Source organism: Psammomys obesus, unplaced genomic scaffold (assembly GCF_907164565.1).
Source record: "Psammomys obesus unplaced genomic scaffold, mPsaObe1.curated_primary_1811, whole genome shotgun sequence".
Taxonomy (NCBI): domain Eukaryota; kingdom Metazoa; phylum Chordata; class Mammalia; order Rodentia; family Muridae; genus Psammomys; species Psammomys obesus.
This window is the reverse complement of record NW_026585895.1, coordinates 54926148-54950260: the sequence shown is the minus strand read 5'-3', so window position 1 is coordinate 54950260 and position 24113 is coordinate 54926148. Positions and strand designations below refer to the sequence as shown.

Sequence of the window (24113 nt, the reverse complement as noted above, 5' to 3'; positions counted from 1 at the left end):
GAGCCCTGGAGGGAGAAGGGGACTCAAGTCTCTGACCTATGCTTCCTCTTTGGCCCACAACAAGATGTGGCTCTTGAGGTCTGTAAGTAGCTAGACTCCTTCCTGTCTTCATCCCCCATATTCTGGCAGATAGACTTTTCCAGGGAGCATGCTGCAAAGTATAACACCCCAGCCAGTATAGCAGTCAGGGCTTGTGAACGATGCTGCACCCAGGGCCCAGCCTGGATTAGAACATCAGGTGGGCCCAGGAGGACGCAGGCTCTCTTCAGGGTATATGCACCCCAGATGTACCCTTGCATGCATCTTGTGCATGCACACATGCCTCTGAATGCATCTTGAGTGTGTATACTCTATTCCTAACTACTCCTGTGCAGTCATGCTCACCATGCTTTGCTCAGAACCCCTGCTAGGCACAAATCTTTGCATGGCTCTGCTGAGCAAAGGAACACTCCCTTTCCCAGCACTCCTGGGTCCAGGCTCTCCTCTCAGTTCTGTCTCCTGGCTTCCCAGACTTCCTCTTCATACCCTCAAGAAAGCAGGATCACCCCTGTCCACCATAGCAGAGCAGAGTGTGGAGAGACTCCATAGGTCTCTTAAAACCCTCACCCTAAGAATTACACTGTAAGATGGGGACAAGGGCTCAGGGTTTGGTGGATCTGGGGAATTATGACCCTGGTGGAGAGCTTGGTGACCACATTGCTCTCTCCCAGGTGTGTGAGACCTAAGAGATAAAGACAACATGGAGGTGGAAGGAAGGAGGCTGTCCCTGGGAGGAAAGGACAGAGAGAAACTCGAGGGTACTGATCTGCAGCCATAAGCTCGCCTAGATTGTGAAAGTTCCTGTGGTTTGAGGTCATCCACAGAGCATCTGCTTTCTCCTAGACCAGGTCTGTGCAACACCAGAATCAGCATTTTGATGGGCTCCATCTCTTGAAGCTTTTGACCTTCAGTGCTGACCTACCCTTTCCCATGTGATAAATAAACTCAACATCTGCCTCCAGTGACTTCTTCTCTGCACCCAAAGGCCACAGAATCCCTACGCTCAGAGGGAGCTCCCCAAGGGAGGAGTGGCACCCGCCTAGATTCTGACAAGGTTGGGCAGGGAAGGTGTCTTCAGGTAGCAGTCTCATGCCCAGGGCAGCAAGCTGGGCTCTGAGGGACTCAGGGAGTTTGGGATTCCTGAAGCTGAGCTCTCCAGGCCTGCTCTGCGGAGGACCCATCGGTGTATATCTGAGCAAGCAAACTTGAATAGTCCAAAGACGAACATTTGCCACCTTTCTACAGTCCTTGCCCCCCCCTTCCCTTCCAGAACCTATAACAGCCTTATAAGATCAGCCAAGGCCAGGTCAGCCATGTGCTATGGACCAGCCCAGTCGGGCTCCCGGCGTCCTCGGGAGAACAAGGCTTTGGACAGGAAAACACGGATTTGGCGAATTGACAGACAGAGACCAGTGAGGCTTTGGAATCTGCTGCAATTTTACTGAAGTCAAGCTGATATTTTTATAATGATCTTACAAAAAGGCACCTTAAAGTTGGCATACTTCCCAGAACATTTAGACTTTTACCAAGAATACAAAATTTACATTTTAACATAGGGGAGTGCCCACAAAAAATCTTGGCCTAAAAACTTTTGATCAAAGCAGACAAAGGGAAAGAAACCTCAAATGCAGTTTCATTATTGCTAACCAATGAAGAGGAAAGTCAGGAGCTAAGTCAAATGCCTGCCAAAGTCTAAACACACCTTTGTCAACCATACTCCCATATGTCCTGCTAAAGATTTACGATCTTCCCTAGGAACAAGGCACTGAAGGGAGGGGAAACTCCCGCCAGCTGTTCTTCTCATGCTATTTTTTCTTAAAAAGGAACCTATTATTTTTTTACTATTCTTATAATGTCTATTGATACTAAATCTGATTTATTACTTTTCTTAAGCTTATTCTTTTTACATTTTATTCTTATTAAAGCCTTTAATAATTTACTAATGATAAATTTCTTTATAGAGTTAGTTGTGCTGTTTTAGGAGTCATAAAGAAAGATCAAAAAAACTCATTAATCCAGCCCCACAACTGCAACCGAAAAAGCGTAGAACGCGTCTCTTTGCCAGGCGGGGGGTCTGCCAGGGACCTCCAGAGAGCATAATCCTGAAGGACACATACCTCTTAGTCTGAGTAGTGCTATCTATTGATATGCTACACCAGACGCTGGAGTGGGTGTGGCAGCCATGGGCAAGGATGTCCTGTCTTCTAGGACACGAAGAACACATCACGAGGTCTCTCACAGCCCAGGTCATTTTATCTGTGTCCTGGAGTGGAGGGTAGGACTTCACCCAAGCAAGCTAAGTCAAAAAGATCTTGCAGGTCAGGCCAAATCCTCCCTAGCTGGGCTTCTAACCTTTCCTGACAAGTGACCATTTCCTGCCTTAGAAGGCATCAGCTGTAATTCAACTTAACTATGAAGTTAAGGAGCAGACAAGCGCCTGGCTAACGTCAGCTAACTCAACCCCTGTGGGAAGCCAGACCCCTGATTATGCTGTGACAAGATAATCCTGCACCAAACCCAAAGATGGGGCTGCCCCTGTCCCTGAGCCAGGTCCCCACAGAACACAAGAGGTCAGGGGCTGGGAAAAGGCCCAGAGAAGGTGTCACATTTGGTGTGAGCTGGACAGGAAGCTGCTGGGACCTGCTGCTCTTGGCCCAAGGGGTCATGGCACTGGAGAGTGGGTTTCTACTGATGTTGGTCATCAATATAAACCTGGCCCAGAAGATTCTGAAAGAGGTGCCAGTGCAGCCAAACTTTGACGCACATAAGGTGAGTAGCATTAAGGAGTGAACAATCCTGGGGAATGACTCTAAGGCAAAGGGAGACACTAGAAAAGTGGCCACCTGGTGCTGTCCTGGATACATGGGACAGAGTGGACATGAGGCTAGGAGCGAGGGTTGGTGAGAGGCACTGATAATAAACAGGTAGTGGCTGGGCACTCACATTCCTCAATTCTGTCTGAGACACTCTCTGTATTTGCCTGTGCCTCCTCCATATTTCAGGGAAGGAGCTGTTTGGGTGTGAGGTGAGCAAGGATGTGGGAGGGTCCTTCCACTCCTGCTTCTATGGCAGTGCATGAACACACCAGGAGAACAGCAGATCTGGGGACAAGAGGCTACACCTTAGAGGGTAATAGACACACCTGTGACCTTTTGTAACCTAGCCACAAATCTCTCCCTGGGTCCCTAGGACAGACTTGCAATGCAGTTAAGCTGCCCCAGCAGGCTTGCCATGTTTTTGCTTCACTGACTTGAGTGTCACCAAGCTCTGTTGTCAGTCCTAGGGAAGACTAAAATGTGAAGGGCTTGGAGGACTGCAAGGCTGGCCATCAACTGCTTAGAAGTGGGATGCTTGGGCTATTCTCAGAAATGGGGAGCTGCCTGGACCTACTGCTCTTAGCTCCAGGGGCCATGACACTGGTGAGGGGGTTGCTACTGATGCTGGCCATCAATACAGAGATGGCCCAGAAGAATCTGGAAGAGGTGCCGGTGCAGCCAGACTTTGATGTGCATAAGGTGAGTGTCATGGCCTGACTGGCTCAGGGCTGTGATAAGGACTGGGTGCGGGGTCACACTGAGGGTGTGCTCCAGCCAGGAGCAGAGGCTTGGGCAGCCCAGCCTCCCAGGACCTCTGGCAGACGTGGGGCCCTTTAGTTAACTCTGGGGTTCTTTCCTGGGTAATTGAATTTTATGCCTTGGATGTGAAAGCAGAGCCAGAGTTGGGGTGAAAAGTCCCCACTAGGGTAACATGTAGCACAAAGTATGTCCCAGTGTCCTGTCTGCCCTGTCTGTCCTGCCTGTCCATCTCTGAGTCTTGGTGCTCAGAATCAGATGTAACTCTGGATACCACCAGGCAGGGAGGGTTAGTGGAAGCAATTCCAAGCCACCATGGCTCTGGGGAGGAAAGTCCATATCAGAGAGAGGAAGGAGGGATAGGAGAAATGAGGGGAGGATATTGAGGAAAGGACAGAGGGGGAAGAAAAGCTGGAAGAGAATGGGGGTGAATATTTCCAAGTAGGAAGTCACAGCTCTGACCTGGGAACCCTAAGTTCACTGATGTTGGGGGCTGGGGTGGCCATGTATACATCCTGGGGGCCTGTGCCCATATGCTGACCAGGCTTAGAGTTATAGTGCCTTACATTGAGACTAGAAGCTCAGAACTATCTATCTCCCATGCCCATACCACTGCAGGTGGAAGGACGTTGGCTTACCATCCGGATGGCCACTAACCTCAGGCACCTGGTCTTGCCCACTGACCCTCTGAGACTTTCTCTCCACTCCATTTGGACCAGAGGCAGTGGGGATGTGGAATTTGTGCTGTTTGAGATGTGAGTCTCTGTGGTAACTCTTATTTCATGCCCGGAGCCCTGAGGAGTTAGCACAGGTGGCCAGAGGGACCACGGTACTGTGCCAGGCTAAAGGCTATAGCTTGCAATGTGTGGGACCCAAGGCTTAAGAGAAATAGCTAACAGAAGAGGCACATGGTCAGCTGCAAGACCTGAATGACCTGCTCCAAAGGGCAGAGAATGTGGCCCTGCCTCTCGCCATAGAGGGAATCTCATATCTGGTTCTTTTATGTGCAATTCTTTCTACTTAAAAGTGGTAAAGTTTCCCAGGCTTGGAGGTATATGTATTTAATCCCAGAAGTTTTGAAGTAGAAGTAGGATGATCGTGAATTAAGGTCATAGCTAGATAAGGAGTCCAAGAACAGGCTGAGCCCCAGGAAACATGGGCTTTGTCTAGAGCAGGAACCATGGGGAGAAAAAGAGGTCAGGGTCTTGATTCCAATATCCAACTCTGAGGACAGTCTGAGCTCAGTATCTTCTGGAAGGTCTGGTTTCATCCAACTACAACCAGCACCTGTGGCTACCAGCATCTCTCTCCATCTGTCTAACCCTAATGAAGGCTGCTCCCAAACACTGGGAGTTGAGCACCCTGGGGAGGACTTCCAGGCTTTCAGCCAGGGTCACCTCCAATGTTTCTCTGTGCCCTGAGCTAGCCACTCTTCTTTCTAGAGGAGAGGGGGTTTGCGCAGGATTAAATGTCACTGTCCATCCAACTGGGCTCCAAGGCCAGTACCAAGGAACCAGTGAGTACTTCATGGGGAACCCTGGGCCCTGTGTGCATGAGAGGGGATCAAGCTGGGGAGTCCAGGTATCCTTCACAGAGAAAAACACCAGGGGGACCTGCCAGCCTTGGACAGGCTGTCACATTCTCTGTGGGGAGATGGAGTCCTGGAGACAAAGACAGAGCATGACGAGTCACACCCGGTTCTCCACAGTTGAAGGGGGCAGCATGCACGTCCACTTCGTCAGCACTGACTACAACAACCTCATTCTTTTTGTACGCTTTGAGGACTACGAAGTCATCAACCTGTGGGCACTTCTGGGTAGGTGATGGCTCTCCCTAGCGCTGGATTCTGGGTCTAGGTCCTGGATAGGTCTTGATCACTCTAGTCTGACCAGAGACTTTGTATCTGGAAGGGGAGTCTCATGATGACTCTTCACAAAGCTGTAACCAGGCATTCCGCCATCCAGGCACAACACACTGTTTCACACACTCATTGCTCACTCGGTTACCCATTCACTCTCTTCTTCAGCCCCCAAGCATCAAGTGGCTGGTGTTACAGTCTGGAACTGTCTTTGGTGTTGGGGTAGTAACAGGGTCCTTTCAGGGTCCCCAAAAGGAATGTGTCAGGGGAGAGAGACCTGGGGAGCTTATGAGAGGTTGCCATGCAGCTGTTGCATCTTGAAGACTGGAGTAGGTGGGATTGGCCACAGCCAGGGTCCTGGGTGATCCTGAGTGTAGCCGAGAGCCTCAAGCTCTGAGAAGGATGGGGTGGGGTGTGGAGGAAGAGCACAGATGTGAGAGTAGATGTTCAGTTGGGGCTCCCTGGGTCTTCACATTGAGGATACAGGCCTCACTTCTTTGTTAGAGAAGGCATTAGACTGTGCTAGAGTCAGACCTGTCCCTGTCCCACTTTTCCTTTTCTTTCTTTCTTTCTTTCTTTCTTTCTTTTTTTTTTTTTTTTTTTTTTTTTTTTTGAGTTGGGGATAGAATTTGTGGCTTCTGCATCCTGGGCATGTGCTCTACCAATTAAGTCACATTGGCAGCCTCGGACTTGCTTTGGGGGGAGACAGCAAAGGGACTGCCATGATTGCTGGGGAGGTTCTGAGTCTGGGAGGTAACTGGGGGGTGGCACTGCCATCAGTCCCACCTCGACATATACCCTGCCCTTCAAAAGAAGATCAGTGTCAGGCAGCCGACGCTCAGGGTCTCTGTACCCTGCCACCCTGCCACCCTGCCACCCTGTCACCCTGCCACCCTGCCGGGGCTCTGACCTCTTCCTGCTTACCCAGAAGTACAGCTAAGAGCTCAGAGAGCTTCATCGTCACTCAGCCCTCTAATTTCAGCTAGAAGAATGGATGAAGACCCTACATGGTTGGAGAAATACCTTGTGTTTGTAGACAGATTCCACCTTCAAAAGGCCCCCATCTTCAACACAGCTGGTAAGAGCTGCCTCTGGCTGTTTCGCAGCTGCTAAGGAGTGCCTCCCCTCCCCATCCTCTCCATTGTGCAGTAACAACACAACAACAACCTTGATGACGTTGCTTTTCTGGACTGACCTGTCCTGGGTGGCTCCCCTGTCAGGCTGGCAATTGCTGACTCCATGCCATGGATGTGGTTCAGAGACAGCCCAGGGTAAGGGAGAGGGCACAACCAGGAAGAAGGCCAGGGTGTGGTCCAGATCTAGGAGTCCCCTGTCCTCAGCATTGAGCCCTTTTGCGCCACCATTTAGGGTGATCAACAAACACACAGCCATGTCTGTTCTGAGAATTTGGCAACACATGGAATGAGACAAGTGTACCCCAATTCAGGCCACACCTAAGCAGACAGCAGCAGAGCATGAGTGAGGCTGGGGTTGAACCATTTGTCAGGAGCAAAGGCTGCAGGGGCCTCCTTGCACGTGCAGAAGTCAGGAAGGGAAAGTCAAGGTTCCCTGGAAGAGGGAACATGCTGAGGATATGGGCGATGAGCCATTAAAGGAGCACAGGTTATGTGACCATCATGGGGTCTGAAGGACAAGGAGGCAGGGCAGTCTTTCATAATCAACATTTTCATATTGTAATTCATTTCTTAGCTGACTGATTTAAAGGCAATCAAGAGAAGTCTTTCATCCCATCCTTTCTCTCCCTCTGCACAGGCCAGTGTTCCTGAGATGTGGCCTAGATGAGGCGATGGCTTGAGACTTCCCACATGCCCAGCCCCCCATCTCCCACTGTTTCAGCTTTCCTTCCTTTTCCTGGGCCTCACCATGGCCCAACAGCTCTGGACGTCCCTCTACACCTCCTAGGGGCCTGGCACCTGGAGCCCAGAGCTAACCCCTGCCTGCTTGGTCTTGCCTCATCCCCTTCCTCTCTGCAGTAACCAAGTCCCATCAAAAAGTTCATATGGACTGCCAAAGCTCCCAGCCTGGCCTGTGGCTGAAGAATCATTCAGGAGACTTATGAGCTATGAGCTTGAAAGAAGGTGAGCAAATCTAGGTGCTCTGACAGAAAACTCCTGTTCTTGGGCACAGAGAATTTCACATGTGGGATGAAGAGTTTTGCAGGGCAGGGTGCTTGCCCAGCACACTCAAGACTTGGCCTCCATCCATCTTTGGTAACAAGCAAAAACTCCAACTAGAATACATAGAGGCCTGACATTCCTATGTGACCTTCAATATTTGGGGAAGCGTGACCCTCACTCTGTAATAAATAAAGCCTGGGAAAGTGAAGCAGCTGTTTTATATACTTCTCTGTAAAAGGGCCAGACGGCCAAGGAATCCAGGATAAACCAGACATGCCCGGAAAAAAGTAAGACTTAATCACCATCAGAGAGGTTCCATCCAGCAACTGATGGAAACAGATGCATAGACCCTCAGCCAAACATTAGGTGGAACTCAGTGATTCCTGTTGGAAGAAGGAGAGGAAAGTGCAGGAGCCAGAAGGTTAACATTACTTTCTTAAAAGAAAAAAATAAAAAAGACAGAAAGAAAAGAAATTCGGAAATGACCATAAAATAAATACTATAGATTGGGGGCAAGGTGGTGACACCAGAATATAAAACTCAAGGGAAAAGAGGGCCACTATAAAAACTGTATTTGTTCATCAGAGTTTTGGTAATAAGAGACCAAATACAGGGTGGTCTAGACCACAATTTTTCTGCTTGTGGCCATTTTTACTTGAGATTTTATTTATGTATTTAAAGATGAGATTTCACTGTAGCTCTGGCTGGCTTAGAACTTGCCATGTACAACAGGTTGGTGTTGAACCCACAGAGATCCATCTACCTCTGTCTCCCAAGTCATAGGATCAAAAGCATGTGCCCTCTACACCTGATTACCAGAGATATATTTCCACAACTTCAGGTTTATGTATATGTATGTGTCTATGTGTGTGTATATAGTATATGTATATGATATGTGCATGTATATATGGATAGAGATTAGATAGATAGATGTATACAAAATAGATAAATTAAGTTCACACACCAAACATTTATTGACAGCAAATAATAAAGAAAACATTTAAAAACAATTATTTGGTTTATATACCATTTTACTATTTTAAATTTACTATTTAGAGCAAATTTGCATACTAATGAGATGGATACTGGTTTATTTTTACACAGAGATTAAAGCTGGGCTCAGTATTTGCTTCTGTGAAACAGAATCTTCAGCATTTTCCAGAGTCTGGATTTTGATTTTTAATCATCCCTGAAAATGCCACATTGTACTAAGAGCGTGCAGCAGCACAAGTGTGTCTGAGGCCATTTTAGAAAGTGTTGGAAATTCTGTCTTACTCTCAAACCAAAGTTCATTTAACAAAAATTGTAAAAGAAATTCAAGTAAAGCAGCTCACACAGCAGCTTTAAAAGTCAGATATTTTAATGGTACAGTTTGATACTTCATGTTGAGAAATATAGAAAAATAAGGTCTTTGTTTCATAAAGTCAAAACTATTATGTTTCTTTAAGAGCAGAGAACATGGTGTGTACAAGAGCCCTGCAGTTCATAACATGCGGTGGCCAGCTGAGGGGTCTCTGCCTTAGTTGACTGCTGTGGGCGGTGTACAGGCACACATCAGAGTACATGCATGTTCAGAACCAAGGCTGCAGGGAAGTCATGTGGCCGAGAGTGCCAGAGCACCTCATGTCGGGATGTGACTTAATGTGATTTTCTGGTCATTACATCTCTTCAGGAGTCTTTTTTTATTTTATTTTTATTTTTATTTTTATTTTTTTACCTGACTCAGGCATTTAGTTACATGACCTGAGCTGGATGTACACAACAGTTTGCTTTCTGCCCCAGGTCCTGCGTGTCTGGGCTCTCCAAGGCTGCTCTCCTTGGCTTGCTCCTTATGCTCATAAGGTCTTCCTTCTGTGTATGCTCATGTTCTAATCATTTTATAAGGTCACCAGGCAGATTAGATTTGTTCCTCCACACTCTACAAGTCTCATTTTCACTGTATAAGCTCTGTAGAGATCCTGTCTCCAACAGGGTTGCATCCTCAGCAGCGGATGAATGCTGAGGACACAATAGGCTTGCAATACTTCCCTGCATGTTTTAAGTCCCTGTGACTCCCCACTGAGTGCTGGGCTAACCTGTGTGGCGGCACCACCCTTTGTGGAAGCTCCCTGGCCTCAGGATCTGGCTGCCCATGTCTTCCTTGCTACTCTGAAGTATGCTCGAGTATGCAGGATCAGTGCTGCAGCTCCTGCCCACCACAGCGACTGACCAGCAAGGCTGCTAAGGGCACAGCTCCCCTACAGCCTAGGAGCCCCATGAAGTAAGCCAGGCATGGTGCCGCACACCTGGAGTACTGTCTCTTCAAGGTCGAGGCAGGATGAAGGAAAGTTTAGGGCCAGATCTGACGAGTAATGAGAACTTGTTTCCAATGAACAAGGGTCAGAGAGATGGCTCAACGGTTCAGAATACAGGCTGCTCTTTCAGAGAAACTAAGTTCAATTCCTAGCACCCACATCAGACGGCTCACAACCGTGGAGAACTCTAGTTCCAGGGGGTCTAACCCCTTTTGCCTCTGCTGTCATCTTCACCCATGTGCACATTATTTCCCACACACATATAACCAAAAAGAAGTGAAATATTTTAACCCACCCCCAGACAACACAAAGCACAGATCTAAAAATGTTTCATTTGGTAAAGAGGTTGCCATACAGGTATGAGGATTTGAAATTGATCCTTAAAACCCATGAGAAAAAGCTGGGCATGGTGGTGCACACTTAGAATCCCAGCAGGGAGGAAGGTGAGGCAGGTGGGTCCCTGGAGCTCCCAGCCAGCCAGCCGTTAACCCACACAGCAAGTTCTAGGCGAATCCAGAGACCCTGACTCAGAACACAAAGTGGCTGAGTCTGGAATAATGACACCAAAGGTTGTTCTCTGGTCCTCCCACAAGCCAATGAATACCTGCGCACACACTTACACACACACTCACACTCACACACACTCACACATGCATGTGAATAGATTTGCATTTTGTGAATAGATTTTTATTTTTAAAGTCTTTCTCCATTTCAATAAAGTGTGCTCCATGTCTCATTTCTGCAACACAGGGCTAAGAGCATTATGTGTATGGACATGTGTATGCACATTCGTCCTAGATTCACCCAAATGGTATGATTCAAAATTACAAAAACAATTGATTTGGAAACAGTATACATTGGTGGGCTCTCTCAAATGTTGGTTTTTAACTAGGCGTGCTGTGTCTGTAAGGAACTGCTGCAACTTGCTTGGTACTCCATAAACACTGGTGCATCACAAGCTGTCTGTGGGATACTGAGCAATCTTAACATACCACACTTCCTGAGGGATGTTGAAGGTGGGGTCCCAGTTGTATTCTGGGGATAGAAGTTTGGTGGGTTTGTTGAAGAAAAAATGTTTGTTGAGGTACTTTTCGTAGGTACTTATAAGGCCTTTTTTTTTATCCAAGATGACACTTTTCAAGTATTCCTGAGTGAAATTCAAAACCTGAAAGGGCACTCCACCAAAAATAGTGCCAGCATAATAGAAGTCCCCCAGTCCAAAGGGAATGTAGGCTGCTGACATGGGTCTCCTCTCATAGGGGAGATCCTTCGTCTTTCGGAAATACCACCAAGCATGGAGCTGAGCTACAGATGTGCTCAGGGTCTCCACCCCAAATGTATTCTGGAAGACCATGTTGGTGCTCATGCTGAAGAGGAAATCCACTTCGTATCTGATGCGTTCCTGGATGTGCTCAGCCAAGGTTTTCATGCATACGAAGTCAAAGTTGTTGTTCCACCAGCTCTCCTCACTTATCCTGAGTATTTGGAAGGATTGCAGAGGGTTGCGCCCCATTGCAGGGACCTTCAGGTACCTATCCACCATGATGTAGAAGATCATCCTATAGCCAGGCATGAAGAACTTACTGGCTGATTGCAAGAACGGGTCCAGGTACTGGTCAGAGAGACTGAGAACACATAGGACAAGAAACATGTTACTAAATGGAATTGATACCCTTGAATGTGCTGTCAAGAGAAATGTCCTTGACACTAAAAAAAACCCCAATAGGTCAAGGTAGAGATGTTGAGCCTGAAAATACACCAAACTGGTTATCAAATCCATAGGCCTGAAAATGGCCATGCATTTTAGAAGTACTGAGTCAGAGCTGAGTGGAGCATCAGTTAAGAACTCCCAAGTGTCAGAGACATTTCCTGTTCCCATTACTAGGGAACCCACTCGGACACTGAGCTGCCATGAACTACATTTGTGCAGGGGTTCTAGGTTATCTCCATGAATGGTCCTTGGTTGGAGTATCAGTCTCAGAAAACACCTCTGTGTCCAGATTTTTTAGTTCTGTTGCTCTCCTTGTGAGCTCCTGCCCCTTCCAGGTCTTTCTATCTCCTTCTTTCATAAGATTCCCTGCACTCTGCCCAAAGTTTTGCTGTAAGTCTCAGCATCTGCTTTGATACTCTGCAGGGTACAGTCTTTCAGAGGCCATCTGTGGTAAGCACCTGTTCTGTTCTCTGTTTTCCCCCTCTTCAGATGTTCATCCTCTTTGCCTTTCTGAATGAGGATTGAGCATCTTACTCACAGTCCTCCTGATTAGCCTGCTTTTTGATCACCTCCCCCTCAGGGGAGTGTAGCCTTACCAGGCCACAGAGAAAGACAATGAATCCAGTCCTGATGAGACCTGAAAGACTAGCATCAGATGGAAGAGGAAGAGGACCTCCCCTATCAGTGGACTGAGAAAGGGGCATGGGTGGAGAAGAGGAAGGGAGGGTGGGGTTGGGAGGGGAAGGAGGAGGGGGCTACAGGTGGGATACAAAGGGAATAAACTATAATTAAAATTTTAAAAAAGAACTCCCAGTGGCCTTATGGACCTAGCCTTGGTACTAATCACGCAGACTTCTATCTAGTGTGCTCAGAAGTAGTGGTCACACAGAAGTAGAGGTTACACAGCTCTCTGTGGGGGAAACCTCTATAGACGCTGAACCACGTTTCTCAAAATAAAAAGGGAAGTGCTTCACAGTATCTACCGGCCAACAGCACACACAGCCAAGCCCACGGTGATGTTCTGCTTCCTGTAATATTTATCTAGGGCCAGTCTGTCGAAGGTGCCTTCCCATATGACTGGGGCCTGCCAATCAGTGGTCGTGATGACATCTAGGCGTCTCCTATGGGATGCATAAAAGCAGAAATAAAATACAACAGGTTGGTTCAATAATCAAAACTGACACTAGCCACCATGTCAAAAGCCAAAGAACAGCCACATGTTGGATGTTACTGCCTGGTAGCAGATGTTAAGCCTAAGATGGCACTGACTAAGTGACAGTCAGATTTGGTAAGCCCTACCTTGCTCATGTGACCCTGGAAATGACTCTCTCCAGGTGAGTGCTAGTTTTCTTCTGGTTCTTCCTGTGGGCACACTACTGAGTGACTGAGCAGGCAAAGCCACAGCATGTCCAGCCAGTCTAGCCTTAGACTTTGTGTTCTCTTCCTCCCAAGCTTGGGACTACTTATCATGATTGTTGATATAGTTTAACCAATTAAAAAAGTGGACATCGTTGGGTCAGAACCCTGGCATAGTCTTGGTTTTGTCTGAAGGCAGCACTGTGGGCAGGACCCTGGCCTACTAAGCCCCCTCCCCGCTCCTTTTCTTGCTGTGTGAACCCTGTGGTGTTCTAAACACATGGTTAAAGCCAGTTGTGTCATCAAACAAGAGTGAGACAGATTAGACTTGTATTCACCACAAGATCATCGAAGGATTAGAACATGCCAAAAAGAAGTAAAGCATTTAAAAATCAATGTAAGTCACTATATCAGAAGCTGAAGAAAAACCACGTGCCCAAATCACTCAATACTGAAAAAAAAAAACCATGATAAAATCTTATATCTATTCATGATTTAAAAAAGAAATTTCCAGAAAAATATGGCAATGGGAAAAATTACCTCCTCTTGACTTTGAAAAATTCTACATGCCCCATGGGTGTGGTAAGTGCACACGTTTAATCTTGGGAAGCAGAGACAGGTGGATCTGTATGAATTAGAAAGTAGCCTGGTTTACATATGTGTCCAGCCTAGCCAAGACTACATCGTGAGACCCTGTCTCAAAAAAAAAATCTACAAAAGTCCTACAGCTAACATGATTAATAGTGAACATCTGGCTTCTTCCTCCCTAAGATCAAGAGCATGACAAGGCTGTACCTCACCCTGCTCTTCAACAGTGACAGAAGCTGTGACCATTACAGCGAGGCAAGAAAAGGAGACCAAGGTATCAAACTGGAAATGAAAAAAAAAATAATACTGACCATAATACAATCAGCTACACTTAATAATCTAGCGTGTGTGTGTGTGTGTGTGTGTGTGTAGATCTATATTTAAAATACAGCACTATTTACAGTTGTCCCAAAGAAAGTGAAATACTGTAGCATGTCACAGTACCAGATATCAGCCACCTGCCTCCTTGCCAACTCTGGCATGCTTTCTGTCCCTGTATATTTGCCTAATGTGAGGAGATTGCTGAATGCTGCTCCACCCTGTCACTACACCACATTTTGCTTGCTTGTCCATCAGTAGAGGCACATCAAGATAATTTACCTTCTATACACTAGGGATGATGCCTAGTGAATATACCTTAGTTCACAGAACCGAGGGGATGGATCTACAAGTGAAATCACTGTGCCCTGTTCGAATTCTATAGCTGACAAGTGGCCTCACAATGTCACAGCTGGATCTGAAACTTCAAATTTCTCTCCATCCTAACACTTCTTTTACACTCTATCCATCTTGTACTCTATCCATCTTGTACTCTTCCCATGATGTCGGATTTGAACTAGTAACTTGATGTGGTTTTGATTTGCATTCCCCTGATGACTGATGTTGTTAAGTGTATTCTGTGTCTTCCTTGGGCATTAAATATATCTTCCTTGAAAGAAATGCTTGTTCAGATCTTTGGTCTTTTGTTGGTATAATGTTCTTGGGGAATGTATACAATTTACCCTTGTTCATTCAAATGCTGCTTCCTCTACTTCACTATCTGGTTTCAATCTGGACATTGCATTGTGATGTTTATTCTAAGCATCACCTGTCTTAAGTCTGTGTAAACATGCCACCATTTATTCTCCGAAATTTCAATAAAACAATCAGCTAGTGCTGCACAGTGGAGAGAACAGGGTGGGACATCCTGGTCCGGAGGGGAGGAGAAAGAAGCGAATGGGAGGAGTCAGAGAGGAGAGATTGGCAGGACAGGACTTGGAACCATGAGAAGAGATGAACTAAGATATGACTAAAAGCAAGTATAATGTGGGAAATCTGAATGGGAGGAAACTATGCAGGCTTGGAGGTTTAGGATGGAGTAACTATTGCCCAGCATTGTGCTCTAGGTAAATTAAATAAATCCTACTGTGTGGTAATTTGGGTATACAACTGGTTTAGGAATAACCACTGTTTAACTAAAAGTCAATAATAACCATTTATATTTGACAGAGGTCTATTTTACTACTATTTGTTGTTTCACAGTTACAACTGTTTATCAGTCCAAAATACTAGGTTTTTATCATATAGGTAACTTGAAAATATTTTCTTTATTGTACAGATTGCCTCTTCACTTTCGTTTTGTTTTTCAAGACAGGGTTTCTCCTGGCTTCACTTTCTCATATAGTATACAATGTTTTTAGTTCCTATTAAATCCACATTATCTGTATTTCCCTCTGTTTGTGCCAGGCTAAGAAAATTGGTCCCCTTCTAGAGCACTGGTGTCTATACTAAAAAAAAAAAAAAAAGTGTTGAACTTTATCAAATGCTTTTTTCTGCATATATTATGATGATCATGCTTAGGTCAGTACAGAGCCTGCCAGGTGGGAGCTACCAGACAGATGAGACAATGGGTTATCTGAGCTTGAGGATTGAAGGACTTCATGCTTCCTGTCTTCCTTGCGATGTGAAGACTGTTGTCTTCTAAGGGTATCATGAAGCAGGAGCTTGGCACTGGGACCAGGACATTAATTAAATACCCCAAACATCATTGTCCTCCCACAGGTCCAGGAAAGAGAAATCTGTTCTTCCATTTAACTCATTGGTTTTATGTGGAGGAAAGAGCCTTATACCTTTCATCTCTGCTGATATCACCTAAGAGACAGTTTACACATTCGCTCTATTGGCAAGTACCAAAGAGCAGGAAGATCTTTGAGAATTTATATAGGATATTGCCTTGGGAAACTATATACAAATTATATCTCTGAAAGTTGTATGTCAAAGGCTTAATCTTTGCATATGATGGTATTTGGAGGTGAGGTCTTATGAGTTGTTGAGTCATGAGGGTGAGGTTTGTGTCCTTTTGAAAAAAGAAGACAGCAGGCTTGCTCTGCTTCCTGTTTTGGCAGCAGAGGGATACTGTGAGAGCCATCTGCAAGTCAGGAAGAGGCCTCTCTGGATCCTAATTGTGCTGTTGTCTAGCCATGGGACTAAGCTTTCCATGAAAAATGAATTCTCTCTGCTTAAGCCTCCCAGTTATGGCAGCCAGAGTGGCCCAACACCAGTCCTATCTCCTTGGTTCCATTTTACCCAACATTCTATCCAGGAGGCAGGTGGTGGAGGCCCAGGAGCATTGGTCCCAATGGCAAGAACCACCCAGGGCCATGAGCAGTTTGGCAAGTGGATAGACTGGCTGTTTTAACCACAGGCACGGATGGTCACACAGGCCAGGAAAATGGATTACAGTGATAAAAAATTTTAGGTAATCATAACATGGCTTTGGGGAAGAAGTCCAGAATATTGCAAGTATGGCATATCCTCTTTCTAAAGTTCCTACCTCCTCATTCCACAAATAGCTGTGATAGCAACCAATGGGATCCTGAGAGGGGGAAGGAACACCCAGGTGGAAGAGACCTCAGGAGACTTGAGGCAGCCCCTTTAATGGGAGAACAAAGGCTACTTAAACCTTTGGGGGTGGATAGGGACTTTAAAGATGAGTGTACCTCATTGACCCAGGAGAGGGCGCTGGGGATACCTCATCTGGCTAAGGAGAAATTCCAGATGCTGCAGGACAGGACCTTAGAAGGGGTGACAAAGGTGGGGGCACAGGGTTACAACACCAGGGCTCACAGGCCTGAGTTAGTAGGGGAAAGCAATCCTATTCCTTAAGATCTCAGGACAATATTTCCAGGGTTTGGATGTGCCTCAACGCCACTCTTGTTCTGGCTGGCTCCCCCAGCCCCACAGTTCCTGGGACCCCCAACAAACCACTAAAATGGGCTTTTTCAGAATATGTACTCATATTCTGGATATGAAATTAAATTTAAATAAAAAGAGAAATGAAATTCTGATCAAACAGGGTCACATGATTGGGCTTTAGGACTCAAGATGGTGATTATGTCAGAGATGAGGGCAGGCCAAGGGAACAGGAAGGGCAAAAAGCCAGACACAATGATAGGAAACTGTAGTTCTTCTTTTGTTTTTTTTTTTTTAAAAAGCAAATTAAAGGATAGGGAGCAGGCATCATGGGTAAATTACTAGTCTTCCAAGCATGAGGACCAGAGTTCAATCTCCAGTAGCCACACAAAAATCCAAGCCCAGGACTCATGCTTATAGACCCAGACCAGGAAATCAGAGACAGGAGGATCCCTGGAGCTGGGAAGCCAGGTAGTCTAGGCAAGGCAACAGGCTTGCAGTGACAGGTGTGAAAACAGCTCCTGGGGAACAGCACTCAAGGTTGTCTTCCAGCCTCTCCACACATCAGCACACACGTGCACGAGCACACATGTGAACACACGATTTGAGTGGAGTTGTATGGGACAATGATGAGAGCTGCCATGATAAAAGCTAGTCTCTGTCTGCATCTGAGGTACACTCAACACACTCATGTAAAAGCAACTCCTCAAGAATGAACAGCGTTTAAAAAGTGTTCACATCACAACTGTGAAAACAGACTGAAGTGACAGCATTTAACAAGCTGTTTCACCAAGAACAGAAGAGTCGCTAGTTCTTTGTGCAAATAAAAAAACGGGGCTGGGGAGGTGGGACAATTGTTAACAGCACTGGCTGCCCTTCCAGAGGACCCAGGTTCAATTCCCAGCACCCACATGGCAGCTCAGAACTGTCTGTAACTCCAGTTCCAGGGGATCCAGCACCCTCACACAGACATACATGTCAAAACACCAATGCACATAAAATAAAACTAACTAATAATAATAATGAAAAGAAAAAATAAAGTTGTACAGTTGTTAAAGGGAAGCAGCAACTTTATAGCAAATTTTAAATGCTGTGGTGTCTGCTCTAAAGACTCCATTTTAGAAATGTATTCTGTGGATAAACCTAGTCAGTGCATACTCCGTCCAGGGTCCTTCATTTGTTATGGCTGCACAGGAGAATGGTACCCACGAGGACCTGGTTAACAAGCTGCTGTAGAAAAGAGTGAGTCACACACACACACACACACACACACACACACTCACACACACACACTCCCAGTGCTGGAGGCCAGGGCAGAAGCAACAGAAGGACAGAGAATTCAAGGCCAGCCTGGCTTCTGTTTAAAGCAAGGGCTGAGGAGATGGCTGTTGATAAGTGTTTGCCAACCACCAAGCATGACTTGAATTCCCAACACATTAAAAAGAAGAAGAAAAAAAAAAAAAGATGTGGGACCAGCAGGATGGCTCAGTGGGCAAAGGTGCTTGCTGCAAAACCTGATGGTCTGAGTTTGATCCCCAGGAGCTACATGATGAAGGAGAGAACTGATTCCTGCAAGATGGACTCTGACCTCTGCATGTGTGCCACAGCTCAGATATGGGTGTACACAAACACACAGACAAATAAATGTAAACAAAACAATAGGTGTAGTGTCACTTGTCTAAAAATTCTAATCCCTGGAAGGCAGCAACAGGTCAAGCTTACTGGCCAGCCAATCTAGCCAATCAGTGACCCCGAGGTCCAGTGAGAGACCCATTCTCAGAAACCAGGGTGAAGGGTAAACAGGGCAGACACCTGATATCAACTCTGGCCTTTATACATACAGAGGAGAAAGGAAAAGAAAGACACACACAAGTAGAGAAGCAGCCACTTCATTGCGGGAGGCACCCACACCAATTCTGGACCTGCAGGTATGGTTAACCTTTCCCGTTCCGCAAGGGCAGGCAGGGGCTGCTGGGAGCGTCAGCAGTTGCCTTTTCCTGTTGCTTCCGAATGAACCTGAGGGAAACCTGGATAAGTCTGGACCTGACTATTTCACCCACTGTTAGCCCCTGGTTGCTTAGATTAAGGCACAGTGATGGAGTCGTAGATACGCAGTCTAGGTAATATGAGTTGATTATGCATGTTCAAACGCCAGCTGCCTTATGACCTTACCCCTGCTTCCCTGCCATCAGCCACAAGGCCCATCAACCCTGGACAGAAGACGAAGATTTGAGACTGGCTCTCCATCTCCACACACCAATGCCTAGTGAACACACTCTTGCTCTTCCAAACGCTGTCCTCCCAGCCATGGCTGCCCTGCAGAGTCAGGGTCAAGAAGCTACATCATATCTCTTCCCCTGAAGAAGCAGGAAGGTTAACCATGAACCCAGTCCAAGTCTGCTTCCTCCACAGCACCAAGACAGCCTGTCACGGGGACACCCTTTGGCCTTATGGCAGAATGGTGGGAACAAACTCCTAATGCCAGGTGCCCTAGCAGAGGGTTGTACAGAAACCATAAAGTGACCTGTGTCTTTGCTCTTACCTGGGGTGAAACCAGACTGAGAGCCGAAGTTCTCCTTTCTGCTGCTTCCTGGTACAGAGTGCAACAGGTTATTGTGGCATCCATTGGTTCATCCCTTGCCCACTGAGCCCACACAAGGCAGTCTCAGCTCTGCTGCTCTCTGCCTCACTGCCTAGCCTCATCCTCCAGCAGCTTTCGGACAGGGTGGTGGTAGATTGCTAGGGACACAGATGGGGGCCAAGGAAGCAGCTGGGAGAGGAGGTTCTCAGATAAGGGGGTTGGGGAACAGGTCAGAAAAAAAGTGGGACGAAGAAAAAGGTACCTTGGTGGGAGAAGGAAAATGTTACCAGAGGATGTGTACTCATTAAAGGGTCATTTACATAGTGTAAAGAAGTTGGGAGGAGCCCATGTGCTTGCCTTTGATTCCCACCCCTTTTTCTATGAGCTAGGGTTTCACTATGTAGCCCTGGATTGCCTGGAATTCACAATGTAGACCACGATGGTCTTGAGCTCACAGAGATCCACCTTCTCTGCCTCCAGGGTGTTGGGATTAAAGGTGTGTCCACTACACCTGGCTACCTCGATCCTTTTAAGTGCAGCTGCTTCTAGCTAATGGGGTGACATCCAGACAGGCACACTGTGAGGGGAGATAGTGTCTGTTTGAAAAACCAACGTTGGTGACTTAGCTTAGCCCACTTTCAATGAGCTCAGAGCAGTCGGATGCCTACAACCAAGCAAAGTCGCCCACACTCAGACTTCCATGTTAGAAAGTGATGAGGGATTTATGGGCTTCCTGAATCAGATGACTGCTCAGGAGCACTTGCCTACCACAGGTGAAGAGTCACTCAGGTTAACTAGTGTAACCACCAGCTTGGCAGCTTTCGGTGTACTACCCAGGGTGTTCTCTAACAGCACTGACTTCCACAATCCATCCTTTTCTGATGTGATCTGACATGGCCTTAGCACAGATATCCCATTACCTAACAGACTGCCTCCCAAGACAGACAGTCAGAAGTCCACAGCACAAGAAGACCCTCATCAGACAATTCATGACAAGTGGGGAACTTGCTTAAACCCACTGAGTTGGGGGTGCTAGAGAGATGGCTCAGTGGTTAAAGGCACTTGTTCTTCTAGAGAACCGAAGTTCAGTTCCCAGAATCCATGTCAAGTGGCTCACAACTGTCTGTGACTTCAGGGCATCCAAGTCCAGAGCCACAGGCACCTGCACCCACATATAGTCACACACACATACACTTAGCTTAAAATAATTAAATCTTTCTTTCTCTCCCCTCGTCCCCTATCTTCCTTCCTTCTTTCTTTCTAGGCAGTGTCGGCACACACCTTTAGTCTCAGCACTAGGGAAGCAGAGGCAGGCCTTGTTTACAGAGTTAGTTCTAGGACAGCCACGGCTACACAAAGAAACCCTGTCTTGAAAACCAAAAGGAGAAAGAAATAGAGAGAGTGTCTCACTATGTAACTACATACTTCCTGTGTAGTTCCAGGCAAGCCTTTGCCTCCCAAGTTATGGGACTAAGGACATTTGCCACAATTCCTGGCTATGTCTGCTTTTCCAGTGACACTAAAACACAGTGTGACTTATAAATAGATCCAGGAAGAGGCATAGAGGAGATAGGAGTTAGAAGTTTCTAGAAAAAAAATTGGCAGGTTAACTGATACTACTCTAACAGTAGTCTTGTGTATTTAAGACACAAGTTTGGAACTTTGGGGTGATTATAGTTCACGTGGCCTGGTGGCTGAGAACTTGCTCGGCATGCTGGAGGTCCTGGTTCTATCCCCAGTAGAACAATATTAATAATCTTAACAATATTAATAATCAAGAACTCTCGTCTGCCTGGCTCCATTTTCATGACATTATCATATGACATATGAAATTCCAGTGTGTATGAAATACCCCCTGTGGATAGGTCTGCTATTTTCCAGCATCTGGAATGGAGCCTGGGACAAGATACTCAACAAATATCCATCTGGCATCTGAAAGTAAAAGAATTAACATGTGCACATGGTGTCCCCAGAGAGGAGGTAACTTCCGGTTCAGTAAAGTGCTAATGGCATCTTTGGATGAGATTTAGCATTTAAACCACCTTAGGCTGCCTGAAGGTCATGACTTATCAGTATTTACCTGAAGTAGATTTTAGCCATCAGCAGCAGGAAGAGGCACGAGATCAACAATAGCATTCTCTTTTTAGCTTTCATTCCTTCCTGCAGGAGGGAAGAAGGAGGTTCTAAGTGTGGGTTAAACCCATGCATCCCAACATCCCTAACAGTGGGTTAGTGTCTGTACACACTTGGACGCCAACCCATCAGCTTCTTCTAGAATAATCAGAGGTTGTCTCTATTCTGCTTGAAGTGCCTTTGGAATGATCCTCAAAGATGTGGAACGGGCTGACTCTCCTTGTGTTCCCTGGCGAAGCAAGTCTCTCTCCTCTCTCTCTCTCTCTCTCTCTCTCTCTCTCTCTCTCTCTCTCTGTGTGTGTGTGTGTGTGTGTGTGTGTGTGTGTGTGTGTGTCTTGTTTTACACACAGGTATCTTCAATTGCCCTCCACCTTATTTCTTGAGACAGGGTCTCTCTGAGTGTGGAGCTTTTCATCTCCCCTAAGCCAGCTGGCCAGAAAGCTCTGGGATTCACACATTTCAGCCCCGTTTGTGCTGGGACTCCAGCAGGTACCACCCAGCCTTTACAGGGTGCCAGGATCAAACTCAGGTTCTCATGCTTGAGCAGCAACCACTTTCCCCACTGAGCCATCTCCCCAGCCTGCAAATCCATCTTGTTCCCATGAAATAACTGCCATGAATCCCTACCGTGGGGTTGTGACAACAGAGTGGATCAAGATGATGAGGTCTTCCTGAGCTGATAGACTGTGCCCTCAAAGTTGACCTTACCATTTCTTCGCTAGCAGGCAGAGTGAGGCAGACCAACCGGAGCCATTTAAGCAGAGACTTGCAAAGAGGATCAGCGGCCACATTAAAGGCAGGAGGTTCCATAGCTTAATCTCTGCTGTAGTCAGCATGGAGCCTAGGTTGGAGGCTTCACGTGGATCTGTTTGAATACTGTGTCCAGCCTGCCATATGGCAGCATGCCAGTGTGAAGAGGACTCTGATAAGATTCACTGCTGAGATTCACTCGATAAGCTGCTGGGGCAGGGGTTGCAGGAGGTTTGGGGAGAGCCCTGAGTTGACTGCACTCTAAGTGCACAGAACACGCCAGCTTTGGCAGCCAAGCACAGCATGAAAACATGGAAGCTTGAAGGTCTCTTTTGTGTTTTTATATTGCTTATTCATTTATGGGATAACAGTCTGGGTGTTGCAATCCAGATGTAGAAACTCATGAAACAAATGTGTAAAATAAAGTCACCTACTTCTTTTGCCCTCTGTCACATGGTTATCAGAAAATAGGACATTACAAGTGGCTCACATCCTTACTCCCCTGGGCAATTTTCATGAAATGTTTCCCTGCTCGGAGATGCCCTCGCCTCGCTATTTGAAATTTGACATCTTTTAAGCTCACTACCATTGGGAATACATGGACAGGTCAGCTGTGGTCCAGCCAGCCAGCTGTTCTGTCTCCAAATGGATCCCAGTGATATCTTTTTTAAAGATTTATTTATTTATACCTATGAGTGCTCTATTTGCATTATCACTGCATGACAGAAGAGAGCATCAAATTCCATTGTAAATGGTTATGAGCTATCATGTGGTTTCTGGGAACTGAACTCAGGACCTCTGGAAGAGCAGTCAGTGCTCTTAACCACTGAGTCATTCCTCCAACTCCCCCCACCCCACCCCAGTGATATCTTGTCAACAAATTCAGAGGCCAAGGTGAGGAGATGACCCCTACACACAATATTATTTTTTTTTTTGTATGCTGAAACAGGGTCTCATTCTGTTGTCCAGGCTGGCCTTGAACTCACAATCTTCCTGCCTCATGTTTCCCAAATGCTAGGATTACAGATGTGCACCAGCAAGCCTAGCTAGCAGATACAACTGTCCAAAGCCCCAACATCTCTCCTTCAAAGGCCCCTTACCTTGAATCAGGGCAGTGTTAGGAGATAGCCAAAAACATCCCTGAGGACAAGTGTTCCCCAGGAAGAATATCTCAAGGACTTTGCCAAGTGAAGTACCTGGTTGTATCTACTGCTTTTGTGGTGGGTGACTTCTGTTAATGGTGATGTCACCAGCATCACAATGGTGCCTCTCTAGTTGGTTCCCTTCATGATCAGAGGACATGAGTTGGTCCCACTGGAAACATGAAAGGACTTCTGAGAATATCCTGTTGCTTCTTTTGTTGTAGCATTTGTTCTAAGGACAAATGGGACATTACAAGTGGCTCCTGGTAGTGAAGTTTTGGATGGCATGGTGCTGTATGCCCTCCCTCACTCTCCCATCTTGCTGTAGACACTACTCATTAACCTAGAGAGTGGACCCCTTCTACCTTCTCAGACTTTTGTTTATGTGTTCTCTGTTTACTGACACAAGAGCAAGTTTTCACTGTAGGCATCATATGAACCTACCAACACACAGTTGTGTATGATTAGAACATAACCCTGTATTTATTTGTTTGTTCTATTTTGGAAAAATTAGGAAACAAAGTGTAAGTGAGGACAGTTAAACACATCCTTGGGCTCTGGCCAGCATCCAAAAGAAAAAGAAGAGAAGAAAAAAGAATGCTTCTGAGTCAGGACTCAGAACGGTAGGCAGACACTAGCAGGAGAGAATTCTGGGAAGAAAAGGCACTATATTCTAAGGTGAGCCCACATTCCTAAGGGCAGTTCCTAGCCAGGTTCCTGACTTGCCCACTAAATCAAAACTTGAAGGAGGAGACCAGAGGTGACTCCACCTAGAGGTAG

General features: G+C 46.4%; 2 protein-coding genes across 4 annotated transcripts; one reads left to right on the top strand and one right to left on the bottom strand.

Annotated features, from left to right (window-relative positions):
• Positions 1–2703: 2703 nt before the first annotated feature.
• On the top strand, positions 2704–6842 carry LOC129671129 (lipocalin Can f 6.0101). Its single transcript, XM_055599749.1, has 6 exons — positions 2704–2808; positions 4230–4366; positions 5054–5127; positions 5320–5427; positions 6452–6547; positions 6838–6842. Exons 1-6 carry the CDS (start codon positions 2704–2706, stop codon positions 6840–6842), a joined length of 525 nt encoding a protein of 174 aa, XP_055455724.1.
• Positions 6843–10613: 3771 nt separating this feature from the next.
• Glt6d1 (glycosyltransferase 6 domain containing 1) lies at positions 10614–22219 on the bottom strand. 3 transcript variants are annotated; one of them, XM_055600770.1, is made up of 5 exons: positions 22069–22219; positions 21389–21468; positions 19270–19317; positions 12596–12733; positions 10614–11526 (listed from the first exon to the last, which is right to left on the bottom strand). In XM_055600770.1, the coding sequence occupies exons 1-5, from the start codon at positions 22150–22152 to the stop codon at positions 10854–10856; spliced, it is 1023 nt and encodes a 340-aa protein (XP_055456745.1). In that variant the 5' UTR covers positions 22153–22219; the 3' UTR covers positions 10614–10853. The 3 variants fall into 3 exon arrangements, with proteins under 3 accessions (XP_055456745.1, XP_055456746.1, XP_055456747.1); XM_055600771.1 differs by having other exon boundaries at positions 22150–22215; XM_055600772.1 differs by lacking the exon at positions 12596–12733.
• Between the last annotated feature and the right edge of the window lie 1894 nt (positions 22220–24113).

Excerpts from the sequence above, each read along its gene's own strand:
- Glt6d1 (XM_055600770.1), bottom strand. The coding sequence starts at position 22,152 with ATGGTAAGGTCAACTTTGAGGGCACAGTCTATCAGCTCAGGAAGACCT. Across the intron at positions 19,318-21,388 it reads ATGGCTAAAATCTACTTCAG|GAAGCAGCAGAAAGGAGAAC; the intron begins GTAAATACTGAT and ends ACTCTGTACCAG. Across the intron at positions 12,734-19,269 it reads TCAGTCTGGTTTCACCCCAG|GAGACGCCTAGATGTCATCA; the intron begins GTAAGAGCAAAG and ends TGCATCCCATAG.
- LOC129671129 (XM_055599749.1), top strand. The coding sequence starts at position 2,704 with ATGGCACTGGAGAGTGGGTTTCTACTGATGTTGGTCATCAATATAAAC. Across the intron at positions 4,367-5,053 it reads GAATTTGTGCTGTTTGAGAT|AGGAGAGGGGGTTTGCGCAG; the intron begins GTGAGTCTCTGT and ends TCTTCTTTCTAG. Across the intron at positions 5,428-6,451 it reads CAACCTGTGGGCACTTCTGG|CTAGAAGAATGGATGAAGAC; the intron begins GTAGGTGATGGC and ends CTCTAATTTCAG.